Source organism: Dermochelys coriacea, chromosome 10 (genome assembly GCF_009764565.3).
Source record: "Dermochelys coriacea isolate rDerCor1 chromosome 10, rDerCor1.pri.v4, whole genome shotgun sequence".
NCBI classification, from domain to species: Eukaryota; Metazoa; Chordata; order Testudines; family Dermochelyidae; genus Dermochelys; species Dermochelys coriacea.
Genome location: NC_050077.1, coordinates 20,286,577 through 20,314,286, shown reverse-complemented (window position 1 = coordinate 20,314,286; position 27,710 = coordinate 20,286,577). Strand labels below are relative to the sequence as shown.

General features: G+C 39.4%; 1 protein-coding gene across 1 annotated transcript in view; it reads right to left on the bottom strand.

Moving 5' to 3' along the window:
* Window positions 1–27,710, bottom strand: part of PDXDC1 (pyridoxal dependent decarboxylase domain containing 1) — a 49,990-nt gene that overhangs the window by 4,226 nt on the left and 18,054 nt on the right. The window contains exons 6-19 of the mRNA XM_038419987.2: window positions 23,843–24,032; window positions 21,688–21,756; window positions 20,707–20,785; window positions 19,527–19,611; window positions 18,644–18,692; window positions 18,441–18,542; window positions 18,093–18,218; window positions 15,363–15,413; window positions 12,890–12,953; window positions 12,382–12,470; window positions 8,963–9,068; window positions 7,678–7,849; window positions 6,560–6,678; window positions 3,133–3,254 (exon numbers count right to left, since the gene is read on the bottom strand). Coding sequence (XP_038275915.1) covers window positions 3,133–3,254; window positions 6,560–6,678; window positions 7,678–7,849; window positions 8,963–9,068; window positions 12,382–12,470; window positions 12,890–12,953; window positions 15,363–15,413; window positions 18,093–18,218; window positions 18,441–18,542; window positions 18,644–18,692; window positions 19,527–19,611; window positions 20,707–20,785; window positions 21,688–21,756; window positions 23,843–24,032 — 1,423 coding nt within the window. The remainder of the gene's footprint in view (window positions 1–3,132; window positions 3,255–6,559; window positions 6,679–7,677; window positions 7,850–8,962; window positions 9,069–12,381; window positions 12,471–12,889; window positions 12,954–15,362; window positions 15,414–18,092; window positions 18,219–18,440; window positions 18,543–18,643; window positions 18,693–19,526; window positions 19,612–20,706; window positions 20,786–21,687; window positions 21,757–23,842; window positions 24,033–27,710) is intronic.

The window sequence follows — 27,710 nt, the reverse complement described above, 5'->3', positions numbered from 1 at the left end:
CAACACGTTGATTTACCAGTCATCCAAGTACAGGTATATGTGGATCTCGTCTCCATAAATGTGCTACCACCTCCCTGAGGCACTTGTAAAAACTCTGGGGGCAGTGGAACAGCTGAAGAGAAGGATTCTGATTTGAAAATAATTCTCCTCTACTAGGAAGCAAAGATATTGGCAGTGCAACAACCCGATTGAAATAGCCTTCAAACTGAGAACAGCAAACCAACCTTGCAAAGAGAGGGAAGGTATTATGGATGCCAGTTTAAAGATATTGAATCAGAACTTCCTGATAAAGGAGTTGAGTTTTTTCAGGTCTAATATAGGTCAAAGACGCAGCAGCGTGGGAATGTGAAGAAGCCTTCCTTTTCTTCTCAGAGTCCTCCTTGCTTCCTTCCAGATTTGACCTAAGTTGAGATCCACATGAAAGATCTTAGCTACCGCTGTCACGGTCAGTTACTGAGGAAATTTAGGTTTCAGAGTAGCAGCCGTGTTAGTCTGTATTCGCAAAAATAAAAGGAGTACTTGTGGCATCTTAGAGACTAACATTTATTTGAGTATAAGCTTTCGTGAGCTTCAGATCACTTCATCGGATGCATCCACTGAATGTACTCCTTTTGAGGAAATTCAGGATGGAGAATTGAACCCAGGGTATCAGCAATGACAGCTGTTTGCTTCGTTAGACTGGGACCATACCTAACATCTGCTCAGCACCATCAAGCTAAGGGCACATGGGAGTCAGCGTTTGGATCCCCTTACAGCAGTATGCTGTGTCCAACTGGGGAGCTCAATCAGATCTGTGACAGACTGTTCTAGAACATCCACTGACTCCCAAGGCTCTGTGACAGAGGCCTTCTTTGCACCTTGAGTTTTTCCCCCACCAAAGTTCCTGGTTCCAAGGGAGGTGTCACTCCTGCAGATTGGCTCTGCTTACAGAGGCCATCACCAACTAGTTATTTCTGCTTTTCAGTTTCAGATCCAATGGATCAGGATCCTTTTTAGGTACCATAGGTTTCTTGAGATCTGAACTGAAGATGGCATCTTATGCAGAGGTGTCAGGGTTCCCTCCCCACTCTGAACTCTGGGGTACAGATGTGGGGACCTGAATGAAAGACCCCCTAAGCTTCTTTTTACCAGCTTAGGTTAAAAACTTTCCCAAAGCACAAATCCTTTCCTGTCCTTGGACGGTATTGCTGCCACCACCAAGTGATTTAGACAAAAATTCAGGAAAAAGGGGTCACTTGGAGTCCCTTGTTCCCCAAAATATTCCCCCAAGCCCTTTCACCCCCTTTCCTGGGGAGGCTTGAGAATAATGTGAGTACCGACAAGACCCTTTGTCCATAGGACACTGAAAATCAAACAGGTTCTTAAAGGAAGAATATTAGTTCAAGTAAAAAGAATCACACCTGCAAAATCAGGTTGGAAGGTAACTTTACAGGGTAATAAAAAGATTTAAACACAGAGGATTCCGCTCTAGGCTCAGCTTCAAAGTTACAAAAAACAGGAATAAAACTCCCTCTTAGCATAGGGGAAATTCACAAGCTAAAACAAAAGATAATCTAATGCATTTCCTTGCCTTTACTTATAATTTTTGAGGCATTATTTCAGGTATGTTTTACCTGCTTGGTGTCTCTTTCCGTCCAGAGAGGGAACAAACAGAGAGCACAAACAAAACCTCCCTCCCAGATTTGAAAGTATCTTCTTTCCCCATTGGTCCTTCTGGTCAGGTGTCAACTAGGTTATTTGAGCTTCTTAACCCCTTACAGATAGAGTGATTCTGTACCTCTGGTGAGGAGGGATTTTATGTTACTGCATACATAAAGGTTGTTACCCTTCCCTTTATGACAAGAGGTCTCTGCTGCCTCTTCTCTCAAGTAGTATCAGGGTCTGTTTGCTTGCTCACAGATCACAGATGTGTACAATATCTAGAGGGCTTGTCTGTCAAAGCCCCCTGCCAGCAGGACCATTTGAAGTCTGTTCTGCTGTTCTTTCCATACTCTTGGGGTGAAAGCACCTCAGATTGAATACCCTGAGGGACAATGTCCCTCCGTGACGGGCATCTCATGTGAGCATCAAATGCAGGGCAAAAGGTGCACCTCTTAATAGCTGGTCTCTAGATCTTCAAAACCACCATTGGATTCTAATAGTGGAACCAGAGATGAACTAATAATTACTTAGAAAATTTAATATTTCCTTTAAAAAAAACCACCTAACCCTTAAAATGCCAACACAAGAAAACTAAGCTAAATCTATGCTAAGAATAATGAGCACTATCCAAGCACGGGATTCAGGCTAAGAGTCCAAATGCAGTTCCTGATCCATCCGCTGCAGCAGTTGGAAGGAACTGAGATGGCTAGAGAGCAAATACCTTCTTTTACAGTCTCACCCGCAATGTTCAGAAACAGTGAGGGAAGGAACAGGACAGGTGCAATAGCATCAACAGGCACAGCTACGTAATCAGCACATCCCCAGGAATGGGAATATGCAGAGTACACTTGAACAAGGATTTCTTCTGTGGATGCAGCGTTGTTCAAATAACCACCACTTTCCTTTTTACTGAAGGTTTTGTTATGACAACTTCAATAGGCCAAATATTAGGGATAGTAACCAAAGCTCCTCATGTAATCCTGTATAAGCACCAACGTTTTTACTAGCAATAAAGGCATTGTAAATCCAGTTTTCAAGCTGTTGATTTAACAAATAAAATGAATGGAAAATGTTAAGTGGCAGATTTTCAAGCTAGTGTGTTGGCATTGTTCCACTGAATTCAATGGAACAATTTACACCAGTTGATGATCTGCCCTAGATCAGTCAAAAACGGAAAAAAAAAGTCTGATGGCTTAAACCATTATGGAAACTGTACAGTCACTCAGTTTGCCTATTTCCACACCAGAAAGGCGTCTAATTCTAGCAAAAAAGAGTTATAAAACACAAAAATGTAAACCTAAACCAAGGTATCATGAGAAAGTCATAATACTGTGAAGTTCTCTCACCATGTAGATGCAAATCACTATATAGCTAAATACGTGCAATTTTCTTTCACATCAAAGAATAAGAAATTGCCCCGAAACCAGTTTGGAGAAAATTAATGCTAAAACAGTCTGTAATTTTGAAAATACGTAAGATTTTAATACATACTCTAGAATTTTCTTCAATTTCTCTGCCTGTTGCTGCAATAGTTTCAACCAGCTCAGACACATCCAGATCTTCAGTTACCATGCCGATATACACACAGTTCTTCTCCCCTCCAAATTCTGGGCCTGTGAACAGAATGGAGATTCCATATTTTTACACTTTTGCAGCAAAATCTAAGTGCCTCTTTAACAAGGTTTAAAATTACAAAACGTAATAGATCATGTAGTTAGTAAAAAGAGAAAAATAATTAGCTTCATAGAGGAAGATAACCTTACAACAGGCACCCTACTCACACTTAGGTGCCAGGGAATCCAAGCATATTTTTGTTTTAGTACTTAAGTGTAATCTTTTCATATGCCCAATTCACTGAAATCAAACTTACATACTTGACATTGCACCTTTTTCAAAGAGGAAAAACATAACTAAGTTTAGACAGGAAGTAATACAGTAGATATTTTATATTACTGTGTGCTTATAATAAGAAGCAACATTAAAAGCTGCATGAAACCACCGATTGTGAAAAACAGAGCATTTAAGCAGCTGAGTTTTCTATTCCAAAAGCTGTGGTGTTCTGAGGGATGCCACTAGGCCCTTTCTTCCCCCTACTGTTGAACATAGATGGGTTTATGAGGCATTTTTACAACTGTCTAATACTGTATATATATACACACACTTAAATAGCACATTATTCTGGGACATCTTTCAACAGAATGGATCCATAACTCTGACACACAAACTTATTCTTAAAGATGAATATGGAATATTAGAACTCTCTAATAGAAAAGTAATGCTATATTAGCATTGCCTTAAGTAGAGGTAACAGCAACACTTATTGATTTTCATCTTCAAAGCAGTCTATAACCATTGATCCTTACGACACTTGTGTAGTAGGCATTATAATTCTCATTTTACAGATGGGAAAAAAAAATCAAATGTATGCAGGTTAAGTGGCTTCCACAAAGCCAAAGGCGTCATTAGCATGATAAAAAAAAATAAAAAATGTTTTGCCTAAGGTCTGTAGGATTGCGGGTTTTAAAACTGTCAAAGATCTGAAATTCCTGAGTTCGTGTCTTGGAGTGGTCACTTAACCGCGTCTCTTCATCAATATGAGGGAAATTAAAATACTCACTTCATAGGGATAGTTACTGAATAACGTTTACATAGTTCTTAGGAAATTAAAAGCTCTAAGGGCATGATCCTATGAAGTGGTGAGCACCTCCTGCAAGGTATGGATCATCTTCAACTCCCACTAAAATCAATAGGAGTAGACACCTGTTGATTAGCACCTCTTGAGATTTGGTCCTTAGTGCTATTATTATCATTACTAACCCATGGCAAAACCACCTAAAAATGTTCACTTGCTATGTTTTTAATGTTCCCATTTTTCATGTTCCCATGTTCTCCCTTTGAGAGAAAGCTGAAATGCAGCACCTGTGGGCATGCTCTTGAGTGCTGTGGCTAGTCTTTTTAAAGCAGAAGTAGCACTGAGAGGACCAGGCAAGGTTCACCTGGAAATGCCATGTGTGCACAGAGGCCATTGTATAAGTTTATGCAGAATCTCGTGGTTCACTGATTTTATATCACTCTAGTGGGGTTCTAAACAACTGTTTCATTAAGCACATTCACACATGACATCTAGGCCATTTGCTTTTTAAAGATTAAAAAGGAGTCTGGCTTTATTAATTAGTTACAATAAGACTGGAAACCACTAATGTATCAAAATGCAACACATTCCTACCAGTTCCAGGACAATGAAAACATATTGTAATACATTCATTTACTCATGCAATACAGTGGTTAAAGTGTAACTGAGTATTTCAGTTATATATTATAGCCAGAGGCAGGGCCGGCTCTAGGCAGGAGCAAAGCAAGCAGGTGCTTGGAGCAGAACATTTGCAGGGGCAGCATTCGGGCCATTTTTTATTTTTTTTGGTTGGGGGCCGGCCCTGCGGGTGCTCACCCAAGTAGACACTGTCCCGGCCCCCAAGCTGACGCCGAAGTCCAGGTGGAAGAGCCTCAGCGGATGGCCAAAGCTGGCCCCGGAACTGGGGTCCAGCAGCAGCGCGAGGGGCACCCTGGGCCGTTGTGGTTTGTGCCGCCGACCGTGGCCAACCATCCGGCAGGCTCCGACATGTGGAGCACGGGACACTCGGGTTGGGGGCCACCCCATGGGGCGCATGGAGCCGCCCCACAACACCGCAGCCGGGGCTGGGCGAAGCGGCCCAAGCCGCCCAGGGGCTGCGGTAGGGTGGCCAGGAGCAGCAGCAGCAGCGGGTCCATAGAGGAGACTGGTGCCCGGGGTGCTGCCATGTGGGGCCCGCTTCCCACTCTCTGGGGCACTGCTCCCCACCAGCCGCTCTCTCTGGGGCTGCCCTGCCCCGGCTCCTCAGCCCCCGCCGGGGTAGTCCCCCCGGCTTTGGCTTCCCGATTCCTGGCTAATCCTGGAGGCGGGAACCCTGGCTGGAGGGACCCTGGCCTGAGGCGCGCCCCAGGAGCCCTGCTGCTTACCCCGACCCTGCCAGCGCCGGTCCAGCTGGAGGCGAGGGAGGAGCGGGCGGAGTAGGGGGGGAAGGGGAAGAGCCCAGGGCTGGGGTGAGGGGCAGCCAAAATTTTTTTTGCTTGGGGCTGCAAAAAACCTAGAGCCAGCCCTGGCCAGAGGCACCTAAAACATCGAACCTAGTCACAGAATGCAGTAAGCTGCCCAGTTTGAGAATAAGATCCTGCTTCATTAGGTACAATACTGGGGCAGACACCCCTCCGATTTGGCACATATTATAACATACCCAGTGCTGGGTAATTCACTTGCACAATCAACTTATAGCGGAGAATGCAGTACTGGTATTAATGATCATTAAGTCCAACGTGTTTATGACTGGATGCCTTTTCTTATCTAGCATATGCCACCTCTGTAACAATCAGAATTAGACTTAGGTCTGGGGGGCCTCCAGTCAGCACTGCATTAAGAAATGTTCTTTGCTGTTCCTAAACTAACAGCAAATTTTTCAATTTTCCCAATTAAGCCACAATGAAAACATTTCTCCTCCACCCCCTCAAAAACAAAATACAAGTCAGAACTTTGTCAATATAAGCAACGTAATATTTGTGTTTTCTAGGATGAAAACACTTCTCATGCTTGAGGTTTGGTGGGAACAATGGATGTAGCTCACTCTGCTGAAGCTGTTGCTGACAAGCAGCACTACTGCTGTCTAATAGCCTCTCAACTGAAAGGAGCAGTGGGGAAGGAAGCAAGATCAGAGAGATAATATATGTAGAAATGCATCTACTGTTTAATGTAGAAGCGGACAGAACTTTTGAATAGTACATGGATATATGACTTGTAGTGAGATTTATAATACAGTTTTGGGAAAAAAGAATTGAGGGCATTAACCTGATTATTTACAGAACTTATATTACCAACAATGATAATTACCCAAAGAAAAAGAGAGATCCGATTCCAGTTCATTTAATTTTTTCAGAAGTCCAGTGTTAATTTGCTCTGCTTCTTTCTCTTGTTTGTCATCCTTCTTCCCATCACTGTTATACTCATACCTTTAAAATCAAGCCAGAGGACAGCAAGCCATTTTATTTTACAATACAAACAAAACAGAACAAAAGTGCACTTCTAACATCTTTCAACAATTTATTTACTGTAAACTTGTGTAGTGGGTGAAGTTTGAACAGTGATAGCAACCAACCAAGCTGCAGAAAATTTTGTCATGTTTGCAGTTGAAGGAAAAGCCTTTTTGGATACAGCAAAATTTCTTAAATAGCTTTCTGGAAGTATTGTATTGATAATCATATCCATGCAGGTAAAGAGCACCATTTTCAAACAACCATTTTGGAAGGGCAGATTCAGACAAATCATTGACGATTTATTCTTTCCTCCACTGAAAACTTTCATCAATAATCTTCAGCGTATCATCCACAACATCATGACGCCAAATTAAATAATTTTAAACCCAATTATCATCTTGCTGCAATCTTTCCACATCTCTGGAATCATATTTATCCGATTTATTATGTGACTGACTCCAGTTTCAGCCATATCAAACACCACCGTTAAAGGCTTCCTATGGCTCAGCTCTTTCTGACCACATAAGAACCTTAATGATAATGATATCCAATATATGAGCAGCACTGTATTTGCCAAAAGAGACATACAAGTTCTACTACTGTTTAAAGATAAAGCAGTAGTAGGCTAAATACATAAGGTACACAGGTACATTAATGTTTACTACAAATAATCCACAAGGCTGCTTAAATTCTAGTTGTTAACTCTATTTTTGCAAACCAGGTCTTTAGCTTCCAGGAAGTTCCAAACTCCTAAGTAATTTCACAAAATTCAGACATCCTCTTAAGAAAATGTAGTTTATTCACAAGTCAGTTAAGAAAATTGCAGATGTGCCATAAACTGGATTTTGCTGGTCCAAAGGATCACTAGTGAAGAGGGCACTTATTCTCTCTGCTGAAGGTAACATCTATCCAAGTATCTCTTGAAGTAAAGCTCAAACAATGTCATATCTGGAGCTACCTAACACTAACACTTACCTTGCAACACCCAGTCCTGGCCAGCTGAGGTCTTCAATATAGGACAAGCCTACTGTTCTTTTCACTTCTTGCTCAAATTCTTCTCTTAGCTGCAGTGTGCATGTCAGTATTGGTATCTTCATTTTTAAGCAGTCCACCAACTGATCTACATCTTGTACTTCAGTTCCTAAAACTGAAGAGCTAATGAATTAGCATGAGACTTACTGAATTGACAGAGTTTTCATATTTTAGATGCGGTAAGACAGACATCATGGTTACCTATATTTATAGATAACCCACTTTACATGCCAATCCTAAATATGATTTTTGAACATTATTGAATTATCTTAATCTGCGTGCTGAAGGCTGTTTTTCTTCAGCTTGCCATTCACTGAAAACACTCAACACATCAGATGGCTGGAGCCAAATATTAAGGAGAAAAAAATAAAGCTAATTGTAATACCAAGAAATTGATTTTCTGATATTATAAAGTAAAAATGGTAGTTAGCAACAGGAAATCCCTCCCTCTACAGTCAAAAGGTTACAAAAAAGATCAGCTAGCTTCAGTTTTAATTACAAAGTTCAGTATCACCAACTAAGGTTACTCATTAAACTGGAATCCCTTGTTCTGTCGTTTAATTTCTAATTTAAAAGTTCTTCCCAGTAGCTACCTCCATCTCTCTGTAACATCAGAGCTTAGACCCTCTTCTAGGAGAGAGAGAGAAAAAGTTTTCTTTTCAGTACTAAGGAAAATAACCTAGCTTTAATGGATACTATTTTCTTCTTCCAATTAGTCTATTATATTCTAAACATGGGCTCAGTTCCTGTGTCTAATCATCTGAATAAGCAGGCCAAATTCTTTCTTCATTCTGTAGGTAGATGAGAGAGAGAAAGGCAAGGATATTTCATCTCCAATGTTTCTGTATTTTGACAGTTTTAGACAGGAACACTACTCAGCTTCAGACCTTGTTCTCACCAGTAAACGTAGACAGTATAAAGTAAAAGGCTTTACAGATGTGGTGTGACATAATGCTATTCAAGATGACAAAGCTACTGGAAATTCAGCTACTTCTAATCTAACGGCTACCAAGGCACAATAGAATATTGAAGTTGAAGTTGTTTTTGTAGTGTTAAAACATCCTCTCACTATCAAAATAAGAAAAAAAGCAAACCCAAGGAGAACAGATTTAAACATACAGATGTTTTACACATGAGGATATTTACAATTTTAAATAGTAAATTCCAATTTTTTTCACCTTAGAATGAAATACCTATATAAAGTGTCTAAATTAAGTGACTCATTTACCTGCAGAAGTCATTAATGGGTTAAAACGTACACATGTGCCTTCATCTTCTAGTTCTACGACATCAACTCCACTGGCAGGCACTAACTGTGCCAACTGTTCACCTAGCTGAAGGGGCAAGGCAAAATTAGAGGAATTTATTGAGCATTAATTTCTCATTGCCAACTTGCATTAGACTGTTCCCATAGTTTCAATGAACCATTTGTCTGTTAAATTGTCCCTATACAAGGTTTCTCTCTTTACTTCTTAAAAGTTACCTGTTCATTATTCCCTGAAGCTAGTAAAATTTTAGCTCTGAGCAAGCTCACAGCACCACCTATAAAACAAACAAAAAAGCTGCATGCTTATATTAACAAAATGAAAACCTACTTCACAATTTCTAAGCAAACCACAAAATGTGTCATTTAATCAGTGGTTACTCTTCTCCCATAAAGCAGGAATATGTTTACTTCCAAAATAGTGAGTTTAAAAACAAAATCATGCACTTATGTGTTTAAAAGTACATTTTAGTAGCAGTTGGAGAAAAATACTGAAATTGCAGTATATAAAGGGAGGCTATTAGCCAGTAACCTACTCAGTTAGAAAAAAAAAGTTAAAAGTAGTTTCAGATACTTAAGCTGCCATTCAGTCCACCTGCCAATTTTTGTGATTCTACAATCACTTAAAAAAAAAAAAAAAGTTTCTCCCTCCCTTTTGCTCTCTGAAAATTTTACACTAACAAGGGCTGCTTATACATGGGCTGCTTAAGTGCAACAAGTAAAACACAGAGGACTATCTGTCATCATCTTTTGGTCTTATTTGTAATAATAGTAGATAAAACAGTGTAATTTTTAAGTTGGCAGCATCCTGTTAATACAACTAAGATTCACTGTTATTTATAATGGCAAGGTCTCTTTTCCAAATCCTTCATTCATAAAATCAGTTGCAAAGCTACAAAATTTCTGCCAATTCATGCTTCATTCTATTGTTTTTATTTTGAAGAAATTGCATTTGCCAAGGATCTCTAAGTGGAATTTCATGCCACTCTTGACCCTGAGCATAAATGGGTTATGAAAAATTCAAAAGGAAAGTCAGCTCCTGTTCAACCCACACTAATGCTAAATGATGTCATCAATCATTACGTGTTACAGGAAGCGTGATGGAAACAGGCAGCATAATATCTCCTTTCTGCTGCCTTGTTTCTCAACTATCATGTTTCCCAGCTTGGAAAGTTGTCTTTTAGCTCTGCCTCTTGACTTTCTAGTCCAACTAGATTTCCAGGTGGCTCAAAGCCTCAAAATGGTTAGGGAAACACCTGCAGGTGGGCAGTGGTCAAGGGAGGTCATGGAGTACATAGAGGTGGAAAGACAAAGTAACAGGTGGAAAGGTTCCTGAACCAAGTCCCCTACATGTGTTCCATTGCATAGAATCCCTAACAGAACCTAGGGCTGCCCTTGTAATTGGGGTCACAAACAGGTTGGGAATTCAAAACAGCTCAAATAATTATTAGAGTATGCATATTTTATGCAATTAGAGAGATGCATTTTCTTAACACATAATGCAATCCTTGCTCCCACTCTGAATGTGAGGGGAAAAAAGAAGAGGCACACATGATTTCACACAAGACAACCCATGAATAAGGAATCTGTTTTGGGTAGGGAAAGAGGGTCCTGACACATTGGTAGTCTTGCTTCCCCCTTCCTCTAGTGCTTGTATAGTAAAAAGACTCATAAAGCTTAGACTGGAGTAGGAAAGTACAGTAACTTAAAGTTGTCCTGATTAATGTTGTTTCATTGTTACGTTGCTGATCAATTAAAGAACATGCTCGTTTAAAGTTGCGCAATGCTCCCTTATAATGTTGTTTGGCAGCCGCCTGCTTTGTCCACTGCTTGCAAAAAGAGCAGCCCGTTGGAGCTAGCTGGTGGGGGCTTGGAACCAGGATGGACTGGCAGCCCCGCATCAGCCCCCCGGTTCCCGTAAGTTCTCTGTGCAGCAGCCGCCCAGCAGACTATCAATTGCCAGCAGTTTAGCTGTCCCTCTCGCCACTGCCCTCTGCCTCGGAGCTGCTCCCAGGAGCATCCTGCTTGCTGTGTGTGTGGGTGTGGGAAGGGGGGGGAAGAAGAGCAGGGGGGCTAATATCAGCGTGTTCCCCGCCCCCTCTGCTCCTGCCCCCCACTTACCCCATCTCCATAGAGCAGGGGGAAACACGACAGGGCTCAGGACAAAGGGAGCTTGCTAGCAGCTGCTGTCTCAACTTGCTGATCTACTTAAAAAGGCAATGTACTTAGAGTGAAGTCAGCGTACTTAAAGGGGCAATGCGTATCTCTCTCTCTCTCACACACACACACACACACACACACACAGGGTGTGTGTCTCTGTCTGCCATGCTGTCTCCTCCCCCTCCATTTGTGCTTCCTTGTAGAGTGTGAGCTACATTAATGATGTGTTAACACTTGAGGGCTCAGCTGAGTGCTTGTTCATCATTTAGCAGTAAGGCATTCCCTGGGAAATATCCCACGCTCTTACTTCACCACCTCAACCAAGCGTCACAATCATCATTGCTGTGTACAGTATACATCTATAACTATCTATATAGTCTTTTGTCTGGTGAAAAAAAATTCCCTGGAACCTAACCCCCCTATTTACATGAATTCTTATTGGGAAACTGGATTCACTTAACATTGTTTCGCTTAAAGTCGCATTTTTCAGGAACATAACTACAGTGTTAAGTGAGGAGTTACTGTAGATAGAAAGTTTCAAAGATTGAGTGGAAACTGACATTTTAAATGGATGTCAAAAGTAAATCAGCTGATCTTGCAGTACTTCTTGATGTGTCAAAATTACTAGTAAGCAGTTTAACACCGTAAATTTTAGCTTACTCCACTTCTGAGCAGTAGAAACCTAGACAAGTTTTTGTGGCAAGCGGGAGGAGACACTCACTCCTCTCCTAGGATATTGGACTCCCTAATATAGGACATCCTTCATCTCCCAGAAGTACCAACTTAAAATGGAGATATTCACTTTGCAACAGATATGCAATGTAACTCTCAGATCTGCTTTTTTTTTTAAATGCCTGAGGAAAAACTAAATTTATTTAATCTTAGTGGCCTAAAAAAACAAAACACACACCTCTTGAGGCATGCAAGAGTTAAAAGAATCAATGTTTTCATCAGAGTTTAAAATTCAGCATAATTATTTTGTACCTTAAAACATATGAAAGACACCGGGTTGCCAGTGCTTCAGACCAAAACCATCTTTTTAATCCCAAAAACTATCCAGGCTGATTTCAAATAGGACACCAAATAGCCATTGGGTGGCAAGTGTTATCAGTCACTACTGACTGAGTCTGTTCTAGGTTATATATTCCCTGAGCCAACCAATCATCCTTTGTTTTACAGAACATCCATTTTAGTTCTTAAGAGAAATGAACATCAAATCTTACCCACTGATTGAAGGTGTCACAAATATGTCTCTCATTGCTGGTTATAGGGTGTTGAATTGTAGATGCCAGTCCAGCATGTAGCAACTGATCTAAACCCAAAGAGACAAAAATGGCAGAAACAGAGTTTCATTATTTAACTAAAGCAAAAGCAGTATTTTTAGACAAAAACATTTTTATGAAATTTTATGAAATTTTGGAAAATTAAACTTTATTTGACCTCAAAAAAGATAAATGTAGGATTTTTAAAGATGTTATTCCAAAAGCAATTATAGCATTGAAATAAATGTATGTATTCCAACAATTTGTAATCACCTTCCATTGTTTCAATGCAATGGAACTTTGCAACAAGAGTACAATTTATGAGATTGTTCAAACCACTGCTGTATAAACAAAACTTGTTTTATGTTCAGACTAATAAGAAAAAGTGCACAATGTAATGTACTTAATAAAACTAGTTTCTTGAATTAATAGATCTGAAACCATCACGTTTTGTCTATAAATTACACACCTATATTTGGAAGTTCCAGGGAAAACTTGAATACCACTACAGGAGAGCTAAGTTCATCTTCAACCTAAAAATGGAATTAAAAAATCCATGGTGTTATGAAAACACTTAAAACAGCTTTATTGTTGTAGGTACAAAACTGACAGTAGAGACCACCACATCATTTGGTTTTGTCAGTATTAACAATGTTCTAGTTTCCATAATGTTACTAACAAACTCAGTACTAACAAAAAATTAGCTCATCATAAAACTATGTTTAAATGATCTGGAAAAAGAAGTAAACAGTGAGGTAGCAAAGTTTGTAGACAATATAAAATTACTCAAGATAGTTAAGTCCAAAGCAGACTGCAAAGAGTTACAAAGGGATCTCACAAAACTGAGTAACAAAATGGCAGATGTTGATAAGTGCAAAGTAATGCACATTGGAAAACATAATCCCAACTATATATACAAAATGATGGAGGCTGAACTAGCTGTTACCACTCAAGAAAGATCTTGAAGTCATTGTGGATAGTTCTCTGAACACTTCCGCTGAATGTAGAGCGGCAGTCAAAAAATCAGAATGTTAGGAACCATTAGGAAAGGGATAGATAATAAAATAGTAAATATGCCAGGATATAAATCCATGGTACACCCAGACCCAGAACTGCATGCAGTTTTCAAGTTGCCTCATCTCAAAAAAGGTATGCATTAGAAATGGAAAAGGTACAGAGAAGGGCAAGAAAAATGATTAGGGATATGGAACAGCTTCCATATGAGGAGAGATTAAAAAGAGACTTTTCAGCTTGAAAAAGAGTCTACTAAGGGGGGATGTGACCAAGATCTGTAAAACCATAAATGGTGTGGAGAAAGTGAAAGTGTTATTTACTCCTTCACATAACACAAGAACCATGGGTCACCAATGAAATTAATAAGCAGCAGGTTTAAAAAACAAACAAACAAAAGGAAGTACTACACACAATATGATCAAACTGTGGTACTCGATGCCAGGGGATTTTGTGAAGCCCAAAAGTATGACTAGGTTAAAAAAAAGAACTAGATAAATTCATGAAGGATAGGTCCATCAGTGGCTATTAGCCAAGATGGTCAGGGATACAAACCCAAGCTCTAGGTGCCCCTAAGCCTCTGACTGTCAGATGCTGGGACTAAATGATAGGGGATGGATCACTTGATAATTGCCATGTTCTGTTCATTCCCTCTGAATGCATCTGGCATTGGCCACTGTTAAAAGACAGGTTACTGTGCTAGTTAGACCATTGGTCTAACCTAGTACAACCACTCTTATATTCTCAATTTATACACAAACATAGCAAAATAAACTACCCCTCACATAAAGAGGGAGCAGATCCAAAACAGAGGCAGTTGGTGTGAACAGTCAGCGGCCTGTTTTCTGCCCCTACCACAAAAAGGAACAGTTGAAGCTCTATTGCGAGACCTGTGACAAACTTACATGCCGGGATTGCCAGTTACTGGAACATAAAGAGCACAGGTACCAGTTTATAGAAGAAGCTATTCTATTTCAGTTACACACACGGAATTTTGGGCATTATAAAGTGAAAAATGTTAATACATTCACTGACAGGCATTTAATTTTTTTTTTTTAATAGCTTTAACTCTTCCTTGATGCTCTAGGAGCAAAGTTTCTTGCATAAATCTCTCTGAATAGATAACTGAGCTGTTCAGTGACACAAGTCAAAGCTATCAAGACATAAATGGGGGAAGGTGAAATGGCTACAGTGGATCTCCATAACTGATTAGTTCTAAAAGATTATTTTCACAAATGAAATTACTTTGTCACTCACAGTGATTTGTGGTCATTTGTTTTCCAAGAAAACTAGTGTGAATACAATATTTATTCTAATACACAGAGGGTCAGATCAATAAAAATATCTGTTTGAATAGGGCATCTTTTCGACTGAAACTGGATTAGAAGCAGCTGCATTAGACATAACTAATTTAAAAACTAAAATGTTCAATTAAGAGCAGTGGTTTTTTTTTTTTTAAACGAACATCACTCTCCTTTTATCATAACACACTCAGAGCGAGAAAACTACTTTGTCTACAAATGTAAGAACATCCACACAATATCAACATCTGGCCAGGGTGCTGCTAAATCCATAATCAAGAATAAATTTCAAATATAAAAAAAATATTGAATAAGTTATAATACATTAAGCGCAACTCAGCAACACAGAGGCAGCCTCTGAGCATTATATCCATAGCTTGAGTGTGTGTAAAGAGAAATAGCAATGGGACAAGGAATACAATCTAGGGACCAAATCCTGCTACATGCAACTAAATTTATACAATTCCATTGACACTTTAAGGTGTAATTTCAGTAGTCAGAATGATACCGCCATGACCAAGGCTGTGGATAGGGTCACACGTTTTTTAAAGATAATTTGTTTCACAAAAATTTTGATATTTAATAACCATCAGTTGCTAAACTACTCCAAGTATTAAAGGCAGGTTGTACCGAAGTTTTAATGAAATCCATGTTCTTCAAATTTTCCAGCAACCTCTGACTCTAAAGAACAAAGGATAAAAAAGAAAGATTTTTTTGGTTTAAAAATTACTTTTCATAGACAGAGACAACACTAATTCAACATCCATAAGTGTGAGCTTACATTTACAAAGTTTAAATTTAGGATGCTATAAACAAGAATCTTCGTCTAATTAATATTACTAATATCGTGGAATTTCAACCGTATATTATTTAGGAAAATGGTTTACTGTAGGACTCAAACGTGCATATATGTATACACCTAAGCTTTGTAGATAAAATTTACATTTTATTTAGTCCGTTCAAAAGACTGTGGATGTAAAATTTCCCACATACTAATGTGAGAAATTAGTACCTATGGACGCATGTATACAGCTCCAATTAACTTCAACTGGGCATTAAACAGCTGAGAAGAACTAGCATCTATGTGAAGAATAGAGGAAGAAGTAGTATAATAACCTATCGGTTATGGTTAAGGCTATGTTTTAGTCACGGGTATTTTTAGTAAAAGTCACATACAGTAAACAAAAATTCACAGCCCATGAATTTTCCATGACTTACTATATATCCCTGACTAAAACCTGGGGGGTGGGGCTGCCACAAGTGCTCGGGGAGGGTAGCCGGATGCTGAGGGGTGGGGGCTGGCGGGCTGCGGGTCCCCTGCAGGTGCTGGAGTGGGGGCATGTGGCCAGCTGCGCGGGACCCCAGCTGGTGCTGGGGTGGGGGAGGAAAGGGGCAGGCAGCAGCGCATGGCCCTGGACCCCCGCCGGTGCTGTGGGGGGCAGCAGGCTCTTCCTTGCTCCACACTTCCCCTGCACAGTAACAGCAGAGTTTGGGTGTGGGAGGGGGCAGGGGCATGGGACAGAATGAGGCAGGCTCTGAGCGGTGCTTACCTGGGGGGCTCCCTGGAAGTGGTGACATCCCCCTTGCTCAGGTCCGAGGAGTGGCCAGGCAGCTCTGTAGGCTACCTCCATCCAGAGCACTGGTTTTGCAGCTCCCATTGGCTGGAAACCGTGGCCAATAGGAGCTGCAGGGGTGGTGCCTGCAGGTGGAGGCAGCACACAGAGCTGTATGGCCACGCCTCCACCTAGGATCTGAGCGAGGGGGGGATGTTGCTGCTTCCGAGGAGCCCCCCAGGTAAGCGCCGCTCATAGCCTGCCTCACCCTGTCCTATGCCCCAACCCCATGCCCCCTCCCACACCCAAATTCTGCTGTTGGGGGTGGGGCAGGCACAGTGGCCCGAGACTGCCCCAGCAGCGACCAGTGCGACTGGTGCAGGGGCTGTCTAAGCTGCCCCTGAGCCAGGTGCACCAGCTGCTGCAAAAAGTCATGGAGGTCATGGAAAGGCACGGAATCCGTGACCTCCGTGACAAAGTTGCAACCTTGGTTATGGTCAAATATTATACATGAGAGAGACTATCTAGCACACACTGCTGTGAATCTTATTGAAAAAGCTGTAACTTCCAAACAGTTCTTCCCACTTCATTTAAAAAACCCTCAGTACTTCCATTTGGAACCCCTTGTCTCAGTGATTTATAAATTACTATTTATTATTTCCATTACAGTAAGCCTAGAGACCCCCATTGTGCGAGGCTCTGTACAAATACATAGTAAGAGACCTTTCTATACCCTGAACAGCATACATTCTAAATAGAAAACACAAAGGATGGGGGAAAGGAATAATTATCTTCATTTACTGATGGGGAATTGAGGCACAGAGATTAAGTGACTTGCCTAAGGTCACACAGGAAGTCTGTGGCATCGCCAGGCACCGAACCTTTTAAGTCCCAATCCAGTGCATAAAACAAAAGGCCATCCTTCCTTTAAAAGTAAAAATATTCAAGGGCTGCCTTGAAAGTAAACTTTACAACTAATTTTAGAAATCTGATTTGATTCCATATCCTCTGAGTAAGTTTTCAGTCTGAAAGGATCCCACTACATCTTTAGATTTCTTTTAATAGTTTTGATAACTAAACTGCTTCTTAAACAACGTCCAACAACAAAAAAATGTAAAACCTATAAACGCCTACCTGAGTCCTTTTCTAGTGGGAATATTAAGGTGATGCCTTTCTGTAAAAAGTGGTGTTTTTTACCTTGAGATAGCAATCTCAATGCAAAATCCTAGTGGAGACAGGAGATGGGTAGTTTTTATCTCAACGTATCTAGTCAAGGTCTACCCCATACTCCTCACCTGGGTTTTTACCTTGATGTAGCTAGGTCAGGGTAAAAACTAGCCGTAATCTGTATCCACTAGGATTTCCCATTGCAATTCCTAACTTTCCTCCCTCCCCGCAAAGAAGACATACCTGAAAAAGAATGCCAATACTGTAGCTGTCAACATGGCTGGTCTTAGTATAGTATGCACTAATACAACACCTTCAGAATATTTGGCAACAATTCTTACTTTATTTCAGATCCATTGCACTTGTTTCCGAGATGCTTCATCATAGTCAGAGATGCATTTAAAAATGGTTATCAAAGTGCTCTTAAATAAAGAGGTGAGTAATTATACAGTGCTATTCATGCCCAGATGACAGTAACCAAACCAGACACTGCCATTTAAACTAAATTTCTGTCTGGAGAATGAAGTATTATTCAAGTACTTATTCAAGTAAGATGGTAGAAAGATCCTTAATAAGATCCCCCTGCCCACTCTCAGAAAAGAAGAAGTTTGCATATCTTTGAAGATGAATTACTTCTTACCAGCTGAGATGCATGCTTTATTCTCTCAACAATCCCATCATGTCCCAGGTACTGCAAGGATAGCCACAGGGGCAGGGCACGGAGTTTCTCTACCGGCTGACTTGATGTCAGGCCTGCAGCTAAGGACTAAAGGCAAGAAAGAATACTGTCACTGAATAACTAAAATTTCAACACAATCTGATTCATTCTAACACTATGAAAGGACAAAACATGTCACAACGTTAACAGAAGGATCTTTTGCAACTTATCGTTTCTTTAGGCATCTATAAGGAACAAAGAATCATGTCATGGTTGCAGTTTTGAAGTCTCTAGTATCTAAATGTTCATTCAAAAAAAAGTCAAAGCTACCAAAGAAGGATCCTCATGTCTGTAGAGTGTCACTGCTGGTACTGCTGGGAGACCCAACCAGGAACCCAGAGTAAGAGTCATGCTGTCACATTTTGTTGCAGCCTAAAGAAAAAACATTCAAGTTTACTATGGGCCACCTATATTTTAATTATGTAACAACTTTAAAGTCTAGAGCATTATACTTACGATACACCAGTACATACCAGTACTGAAGAGGAGACATAACCTAAAGCCAAAGTTGCCAAATTCACTCTGGAAAGGAAAACAGTTTTAGCTAAATTAATTATTTACAGCTTTTCTTCAACTAAAAGGTAGCATTTTAATCTTCATTTTAAATATTTCATGCAGTTGTATAAAAGGTCATTTTTGTTCATGTATTTTTATTGCACATACAGTAGAGATTGCAATTTAATATTCCAGAATTCAGACAACTAAAATTTCATTTTAGTCTAGATATCAGTCCAACTTTTTAGAGATATTTATCCATCCTGTGCTACTTCATCAGTAGCATTCTGTCAATAATTCATAGCACGCCATAAATGTATGGTACACAACTGCGTATAGTAGTAGTTCAGGCCAAATAGGCAACAGGCTCTGCTCTGAAGGCCTCGTAGTCTAAAAGCAGCATACTTATGCTGTTATTCCTGTTCTCAATCATGCTGCCTATTGCACCAGTTTCCTTAGCCACCACATGTCCTCTACTCCTCTAAATCTCATCTCTTAAAGCACTACAGCCTCCCTTCACTTCTTCAGTAATCCCTATGAACTGTTACCTTATGTCTTGTCTCATTTAGATTCCAAGCACTTCAAAGCAAGGGCAGGCTACTCAGATCTATATACTGACTCCATGCTGAGTAATTACATATACATGAATAACCTTTTGCAACAAAAAGTGACATCTGCAGGGCTCTACATTTTGTAGAGTGGCAAATTTATGTTGGCATATAAAACATTTAATAAAGGCAAAACATGCAGAGTCAACTGTGGACACTAGAGAATGTTAGCTATGGAATTACAAGTTGCTCCATTATCAGAAGTTTCATTAGTGAATATGATTACACAAGAAAGAAGTCTCAAGTTCTGTACCCTTCTACATGTAGCCACATGTTATACTGCTCACAAAGTTCTTTCAGTCGCCCAAGTTTGTCTGTATGACCTGCTCCTGGTGTACCTGAATTAAAAGGAAAGAAAAGTCACTTTAAATATCAGATGTGTAAGTAAGCAAACAAACTTTGATTGTGCATTTAACTCTAGATCTATATGAGTAAATAAGCCCAAATAGTGTTTAAAAGGTCACCTGCCGGGAGGGAAAAAGTTTGGTGTCCTTTTTTTAAAATAAATTAGAAATTCAAGTCTTATCTTCTTGATGGACTCATGAAGAAGTGGAGAGAGAGCTAGTGCAATTAGGACATTGGATACCATGGAAATTCAACATAATTGACTGAGAATGTGATTTTTATTCATAGTATTTAAAGCTCTTTGTTTTCTTCTTATCTATGTAATTAAAAGTACTTGGGAGCAGGGCTTTGGAGCTGTGCTCCGGCTCCGCTCCAGCTCTAGGAAAAAACCTACAGCTCCACTGCTCCGGAGCTGCTCCGCGGGCTCTGCTCGGGAGACTAGATGTCATAAACATTCAAAAACTCAGCCATTACTATTAAAAAAAGTTCAATACACCTAATTCATCAAAGAACAACCTTGCCAAAATAAAGAAAACCCTTATTATTTCTAAAGGGAAAAAGCAAACACAGCACTTTCTTCCCACCTCCACTTACCCCCCCCAAAAAAACAAAACACAAAATACAAAACACCCACAATCCTCTTTCCTCACTAAAGAAGAATTTAGATGTTTGCTCAATTATTCATTCAGAGAAAGTTAATTTTTGAACGTAATGGCATGTACAACACGTTAGAAAGGTTCTTGGTCAGCTTCAGAATCCCATTTTTCAAAAGCTAAGCTATGCTCACTAAAGAACAAACTGCGGAGCTCCAAGTCAGGCAAGCATGCCTGCGGACATAAATAGAACTACTTTTATGAGTAAGTTCTCATGAGTGGTAATAACATTGTACAATCTGGTCCTAAGTCACTCCTTTAAATAACTTCTTGGACAGCTAAATATTATGCAGTCTCTATGATATTCTGTATCAAGAAACCAATGATCTACTCTAACACAAGTCATCAATATTATCTACAATTCCAAGTTCTAAAAATAAAAAAAAATATTTTTTCTAGGATACTGTTTTATTACTATCTGCTCAGGATACTTACCAGCATTGGCCACGAGTAATAGTGGCAGCTTTCCAGATTCAATATCTTCTTTAATCAGTCTGTCCAATAAAGCAACATCCTGTCACCAATAAGAAAAAAATATAAACACTGCATTAGACAGACAGTACATAATATGTTCCCATTGAACTGAAAAATTGGGGTTTCTGAAAGTAGCATAGGATAGTATCTTGACATTTTAAAAGCTGATCCACTAATTCTTAATATCTTCTTGTCTGAATTTACAATTTCCCCATTTCCACATAGCCAAAGACAAAATAAGTCAAACACACCATAAATACACAGAAAAAGTAGGTGCTTTTAAATTCAGAATTTTGAATTTACACTGGACATAATTCTACTGAAGAAAACTATTTAATTTATACTCCTTCTCTTAAGGAGCATGGACTCAACAGTACTTTCCAATGATACAAGTTCAGAATGTCTTTCTATTGACTTCAATGGGAGTTATATTGGATCCTCATATACTTAGGATTCATCTTTCAACTCTAAAAATCAGGCTTTTTTTTGTAACACAAACTTCCACGGACTTTTATTTATGTGAATCTATTAAAACACAAGGACAAGTTTAATCATTCATCACAATGGCATACACAGCAACAAAAAGAAGTTTAGTGTTCAAGCCTAAACTTCTCCTTTAAAAATTTACCTCAGAGGGTCTACATATATCTAGGGTCTCAAAACTAGAAAGCCCTTACTGACTGCACCAAAATACACACTGCAGATAATAAGTACAGAGTTCAGGATACAAGTGCTACATGTATTTCTGATTTCATTACTTTTAAGAGATTAAGGCCAATTAATAGCCAATGTTCTGTTACATCTACACCGAGAAAGCTCAGAGGATGAAAAAGTCAAACATTCACCACTCTTTCCTAACAACATTCTCAAATCACTCCTTAATAAGTATTCTTCAAAGCAAAAAGAAAAGGTCAGTTTAAAAAGACAATGCCCAAAACTTACCATCTGATGTTGGGATCCAAACATGGTGTTACAAGGCACGCGGCACATACATGAAAGGGGCAACCCAAGCTGCAATGAGAAAGATGGAATTTGAACAACTCACACATGATTTATGTTACTTATTTAAACTGCTCACAGAAATACAAGGAGGAATAAAAAAAAGCCATTGAAAGAAGCAAACACATAGTGACAGAGGCTCTGCTACCAGTGATTTTCCTTGCATTTTAAAAATGAGTTTTCTGCTAGAACTTATGATCAGACTAAGAGTGGAGAAAAGGAAGAGAGTGAGACCACTGTAAAGTAACAAAACAGTTGTAAAATAACAGTTAGTTTTTAACATGAGTAAGGGGAAGTAGACAAGAAAGTCAACCTGGACATTTTTCAGAGTTTGTATCTTGTCTGCAGGGCTGCACTAGAAGTGTCATTCAGGGCATAGATAAAACACTAATCTTCATCAGGGAAATGAGGCTGTTCACAATGGACTCAATCCTGCCCAGTCCAGAGGACTTTGGCCTTAATCCAGCAAACATTTAAGCACGAGTAGTCCTATAGGTGGTGTGTGTGTGTGTGTATATATATATATATATATATATATATATATATATATATATATATAGCCACTATATAGTATATATATATATATATATATATATATATATATATATATAGCCACTATATAGTATATATATATATTCACTTATTCCAAATTATTATTGCATAGTAGAGAGTTAAGACAAGAAATTTTCATACAATTTATGCTATATATTGCATGTATTTTTACAACATGCTGTTTATAATGTCGGCCTTTTTTCAAAGATTAAATTTAAAAAACACAAATTTCTCTCACTCAGGACCTATCTACAAGCTTGCTATTCCAAGTAAACATTCAGTGAGATTACTTTTTCCTAGGAACATTTTTCTGCAACCAAGTTCTTTGAAAAAAATTAAAGTTCAATAGTAAATTGAGACATCTTTCAGTAACACTTTAGAATAGATAATACAATTTCAAACAAGAAGCTCGTCATGCAAAAGGAAATGATTATTGTACTGAAATGTCTACATGAAACCAGGAACAATCACCCTTAAAAAAAAAATAGAAGAGAGAGAGAGAGATAATCAGATACAATTGTTTCATATAAAAAGTTCAGAAAATTCCTCTTTTACAACTCTCACATCACTACTGCTGGAATATAAAAACTGTGCAATCAGAGATCATCATCTGGCTGACTAGATGATACTGTAAACTAGAACCCTATAGCTCCATTCTGGGCTATTTTAGTTTATTCCCAATATATTTATGTTCTTTTTTATGTTTTGGAATTGCTTTGGAATCTTATAATTAATAAAGCAGTCTTACAAACTATAACATTATGTTTTGTATTATTGTTTTGGCAGATTTTTTGGTTGGCTTCAGGGCATGGTTTCTCCTCCTTCCTTGGCTGGCTTCAGGACAATCTTATTTGCAATTTTCATTGTTTATTCATACATCAGTTGTTACTAACTTTGGTTAAAAGATAAAATTTAGAAGTGTCAAGGAAGTTGTGCTTAAAAAAGAAGTCAGACCATTAGGATAGTACAAGAAAACTTAAGTTCAGTGTGCACATACACACACACACAAACTTGCAAAATAAACCACCTCTATAAACGCTATTTCTTCCACAAGCTGGGATGGCAGAGAGAGAGAGAGAGAGAGAGAGAAGAATATTTCTGTTATTTAACAACTTGGAAGAAGCTCAGGTATCAGGATGATGAGGGCCATGTGAATGCACAAATAAGACTGTTGCAGACACAGCATGTTAAGCCACCTGGGAATCAGAGAACCTCACTTTGCTCTAATAGATCCTCTCTGGTTGACAGAGTATCACTGGCAAACTCTGAGTAAAGCCCCATTGAGAGCTCAGCCGTGGATGCTCTAAAATGGAGATAAATGAAGGACCTTCTAGTTACAACAGGGATGGAAAGGCAATCCTTCACCCACCTATTAGCCACCCGCAACAATCCACACAAAAATGTGCTGCTACTGCAACATACCAGTGTCTACCTGTGAACCTGTAGATCCATTCTCAAAATCTAGCTAGGCTACCACTAGGCATGATGATTCCTGCAAGTTTCTATATGCAGCAAAGACTCAAAACTTTACACTAAAACTACTTACCTGATTGCAGAGAGTTTGGCCCAAGCCTGTTCTGGCTGCAGAACTAATGTATATAACAGGCTGCTTATTATATAACACATTGAATCCTTCTACCGTGTAGTCTTCATAGCAAGAGTGAATAACAAGCCTACAGACTTTTAAGAGACCTTCACGATCATCTTCATGGTAATAAGCTGACCCATTTTCATACCTGTAAGACAAACCAACAGAAACAGTCCAAGTTCAGTTACTGTGTGTAAATACTAAGCAGTTATAAAAGTGCTTTCTATCTCAGGCTATGTCCCACACAAATAGGAAGTGGTAGATACACTGGAGGGTAGGGATAGGGGCCAGAGTGACCTAGAGAAATTGGAAGACTGGGCCAAAAGAAATCTGATGAGGTTCAACAAGGACAAGTACAGAGTCCTGAACTTAGGAAGGAAGAATCCCATGCACTACTACAGGCAGGGACCAACTGGCTAAGCAGCAGTTCTACAGAAAAGGACCTAGGGATTACAGTGGACGAGAAGCTGGATATGAATCAGCAGTGTGCCCTTGTTGCCAAGAAGGCCAAACGGCATATTGGGCTGTATTAGTAGGAGCACTGCCAGCAGATTGAGGGAAGTGATTATTCCCCTCTATTCGGCACTGGCGAGGCCACACCTGGAGTATTGCATCCAGTTTTGGTCCCCGAACTACAGAAGGGATGTGGACAAATTGGAGAGAGTCCAGCAGAGGGCAATGAAAATAATTAGGGGGCGGAGGCACATGACTTACGAGGAGAGGCTGAGGGAACTGGGGTAATTTAGTCTGCAGGAGAGGAAAGTGAGGGTGGATTTGATAGCAGCCTGAAGAGGGGTTCCAAAGAGAATGGAGCTAGGCTGTTCTCAGTGGTGGCAGATGACAGAACAAAAAGCAATGGTCTCAAATTGCAGAGGGGGAGGTCTAGGTTGGATATTAGGAAACACCATTTCACTAGAAGGGTGGTGAACCACTGGAATGGGTTACCTAGGGAGGTGGTGGAATCTCTCTCCTTAGAGGCTTTTAAGGCCCAGCTTGACAAAGCCCTGGCCTGGATGATTTAGTTGGGGTTGGTCCTGCTTTGAGCAGGGGACTGGACTAGATGACCTCTTGAGGTCTCTTCCAACCCCAATATTCTATGATTCTACACTACCGTGGGAAGTCGACCTACGCTATGCAACTCCAGCTACGTGAATAACTTATTAGGAGTCGACGTAACTTAGGTTGAGTTACCGCGGGGTCTACACTGTGGGGGGTCAACGGGAGAAAATCTCTTGTTGACTTACCTTACTCTTCTCGTTGGGGGTAGAGTACAGGGGTTGAATGGAGAGCGACCTGCAGTAGATTTGGCGAGTCTTTACTAGATCCGCTAAATCAACTGCTGGTGGATCGATCTCAGAGCATCGATCCCTGCTGTAATGTAGACCTACTCTCAGATACTCTATGAAGAAGAGGTACATCAGTATAATCACTGAGTATATGAAACAGGCATAGAAAGGCTAAGTACTTAGCCCAAGACCAGAGTCAAAATTAGACCTCAGGAATTCCTTGCTTCCAATCTTCTGCTTTGTCCCTGCTATATTACATTTATTGATTTAAATAGCATCTGAAACAAAAGTATCCAAGTGCTGTTATATGTTAGTATGTTCTGGCTCCTCATTAAATTAGAAGCTCTATTAAACCCCAGAAGATTACAAATAAAACAAAGCCAAGATAGAAATCAGATGAAGGGCAAATCGTTAATTCTAGTTTTATAAGGTTTTAATTTTATCTCCCCCATCCAGTCCAGGCACACGTCATTATAGCACAGGAGTTTGTGTCTCCAGGAGACAAAGATTATGAAAAAGAAGATTCAGTGGATCCTGGTTCTGACACAAATAATGGAAGTAACCTTTGGAGAGCTAAAGAGAGGGTAACAGAAAAAAGAAAAGAAAAAATGTATTTACTAAGGATAAGGGAGAGCACAGTAAACTATGTTGGCACAGACTGAGATTAGTAATTATGAAGCCTACTTTACATTCAATTTCTATTTACAGTTACAACAAAGTAGATGAGAGGACTTGGGCAAGAAAACCACTCTTTAAAATCTTCAAAGTTTGCAAAGATATTTTCTCACACTTAAATGCACCTAGCGAAGCCACCAGATCATAAAATATAGATGGAAACATCTGCGGAACTGGAAAATTTTTTTCCTTTTTAAAAATTCCATTATAAAAAAACCTCAACAAGTGGGTATGGCTCACATCTATAAGAATCATAAGAGTCAGTGGGGAGGATGCAACATGATGCAGTTTCAAAGCACAATCCTGTAAAATCAGAGTGAAAGATACTTTTTTTTAATATAGAGTTAAACGTGGATAGGATCTTGCAAACTTTAGTATGAAGCCACTACCAAACAAATCCATAATACCCAACATTACTCATGTCCTGTTTTAAAACTCCTTGAAATACAAACAGACAGACTGCCATTTAGTACAGTTTATTTAGTGCACTGCCATGTCTACTACCTAGGAAGTTGGACTACTGGACTACAAATTTATACTAGCAGTTAAATTTGTTTTTCTCTCTCTGAACGAAGGATTTCAGCTTCAGCAGCGATATGCACACTAATGTTTAAAAGCCAAGAAGAGACAACAGTGGAATTAGGTATCTAATAAAGGTATGACATTTCCAGTGTAAAGAAATATAGCCACCTAACTAAAATGAAGCGATAACAGAAGGAAGAGTAGTACAAGTCTGGGGGATTTATTAAGTGATATGGAAGTTGGATTTTTGCTATATCATTTATGTCCAACATGTATGTCAATAGTCCTGAATAACCTAAAAGTCTCTCAGTCCATCCCTCAGCTCAAATTTTTAAAACCTGCAGCATCCAGCCTCACCATAAATTACCCAAATGACTCCTAATGAGTGACATTCCATCATGCTTTATGGTAGCCATCAAACCTTTATGGAGCTGAACTATAAGGTAAGCTAAACGTATTTTTAGAAACATTTTAAAAATTATTCATAGACTCTTTTGGATATACCATATAAATGCAGTTGTAAAACCAAATATACCACTCATCTTACCCTACACACCTGTTCCAAGGTCCAGCAGGTATTCACGCTTGATGTGAAATCACTGCTGCAGTACATATTAGGTGTCAGAATGGGACCAACTGCTCCTCTAAGACTGGGTATTAGGACCATCAATATATAAACTGTCAAATAGATGAATTTCTGCTTAACCCATCTGCATCTCATCTTTGAATCATGTAACTTAGCCTCATATCCATGTACGGTTTCAAAAACTTTAAGTCACATAAGAGTTTACTAAATAGCTAAATACAGATAGTCATTCATCTTATGTTCTACCAACTAGAGAATGCTGATTATATTGGCTCTACAGAAGATCCATTTGTCACTGTGTGCACTAAAACAAGCCTTCATTTATTATCTATAGAAGGGGCATAATTTGTAACTTTAACAGCTCTATGGCTGGGGCAGCTTTAGTTATTTCCTTTATCGCTTCATCAGTTAATTTAATGAAAAGCCCGTGCCTTATTCCTTCCTCCTACAGGAAGGCTCAAATGATTTGATATTGAGACATCTAATGGACAATATATCCTTTTCACATAAGACTAAGATTCCCATTAGAAGCCCCCAAAATCTAAAGAAATGTTGTGATATTAAAGTGAAACAGTTCCTGACTAAATTTGTTTTAAGTTAAAGCTCCCTTCAGATTCTTGGTGTGTGTTCATATAAAAGCCCTGAGTATCATTAATTTCCCCTCCCCTTGCTAACTTGGCTTTTATAGTACTGAATATTTTAAAACTCCGTTTGCAGACACTCATAGCTAATCACACTTCTGTGTAAATGTGCTCAG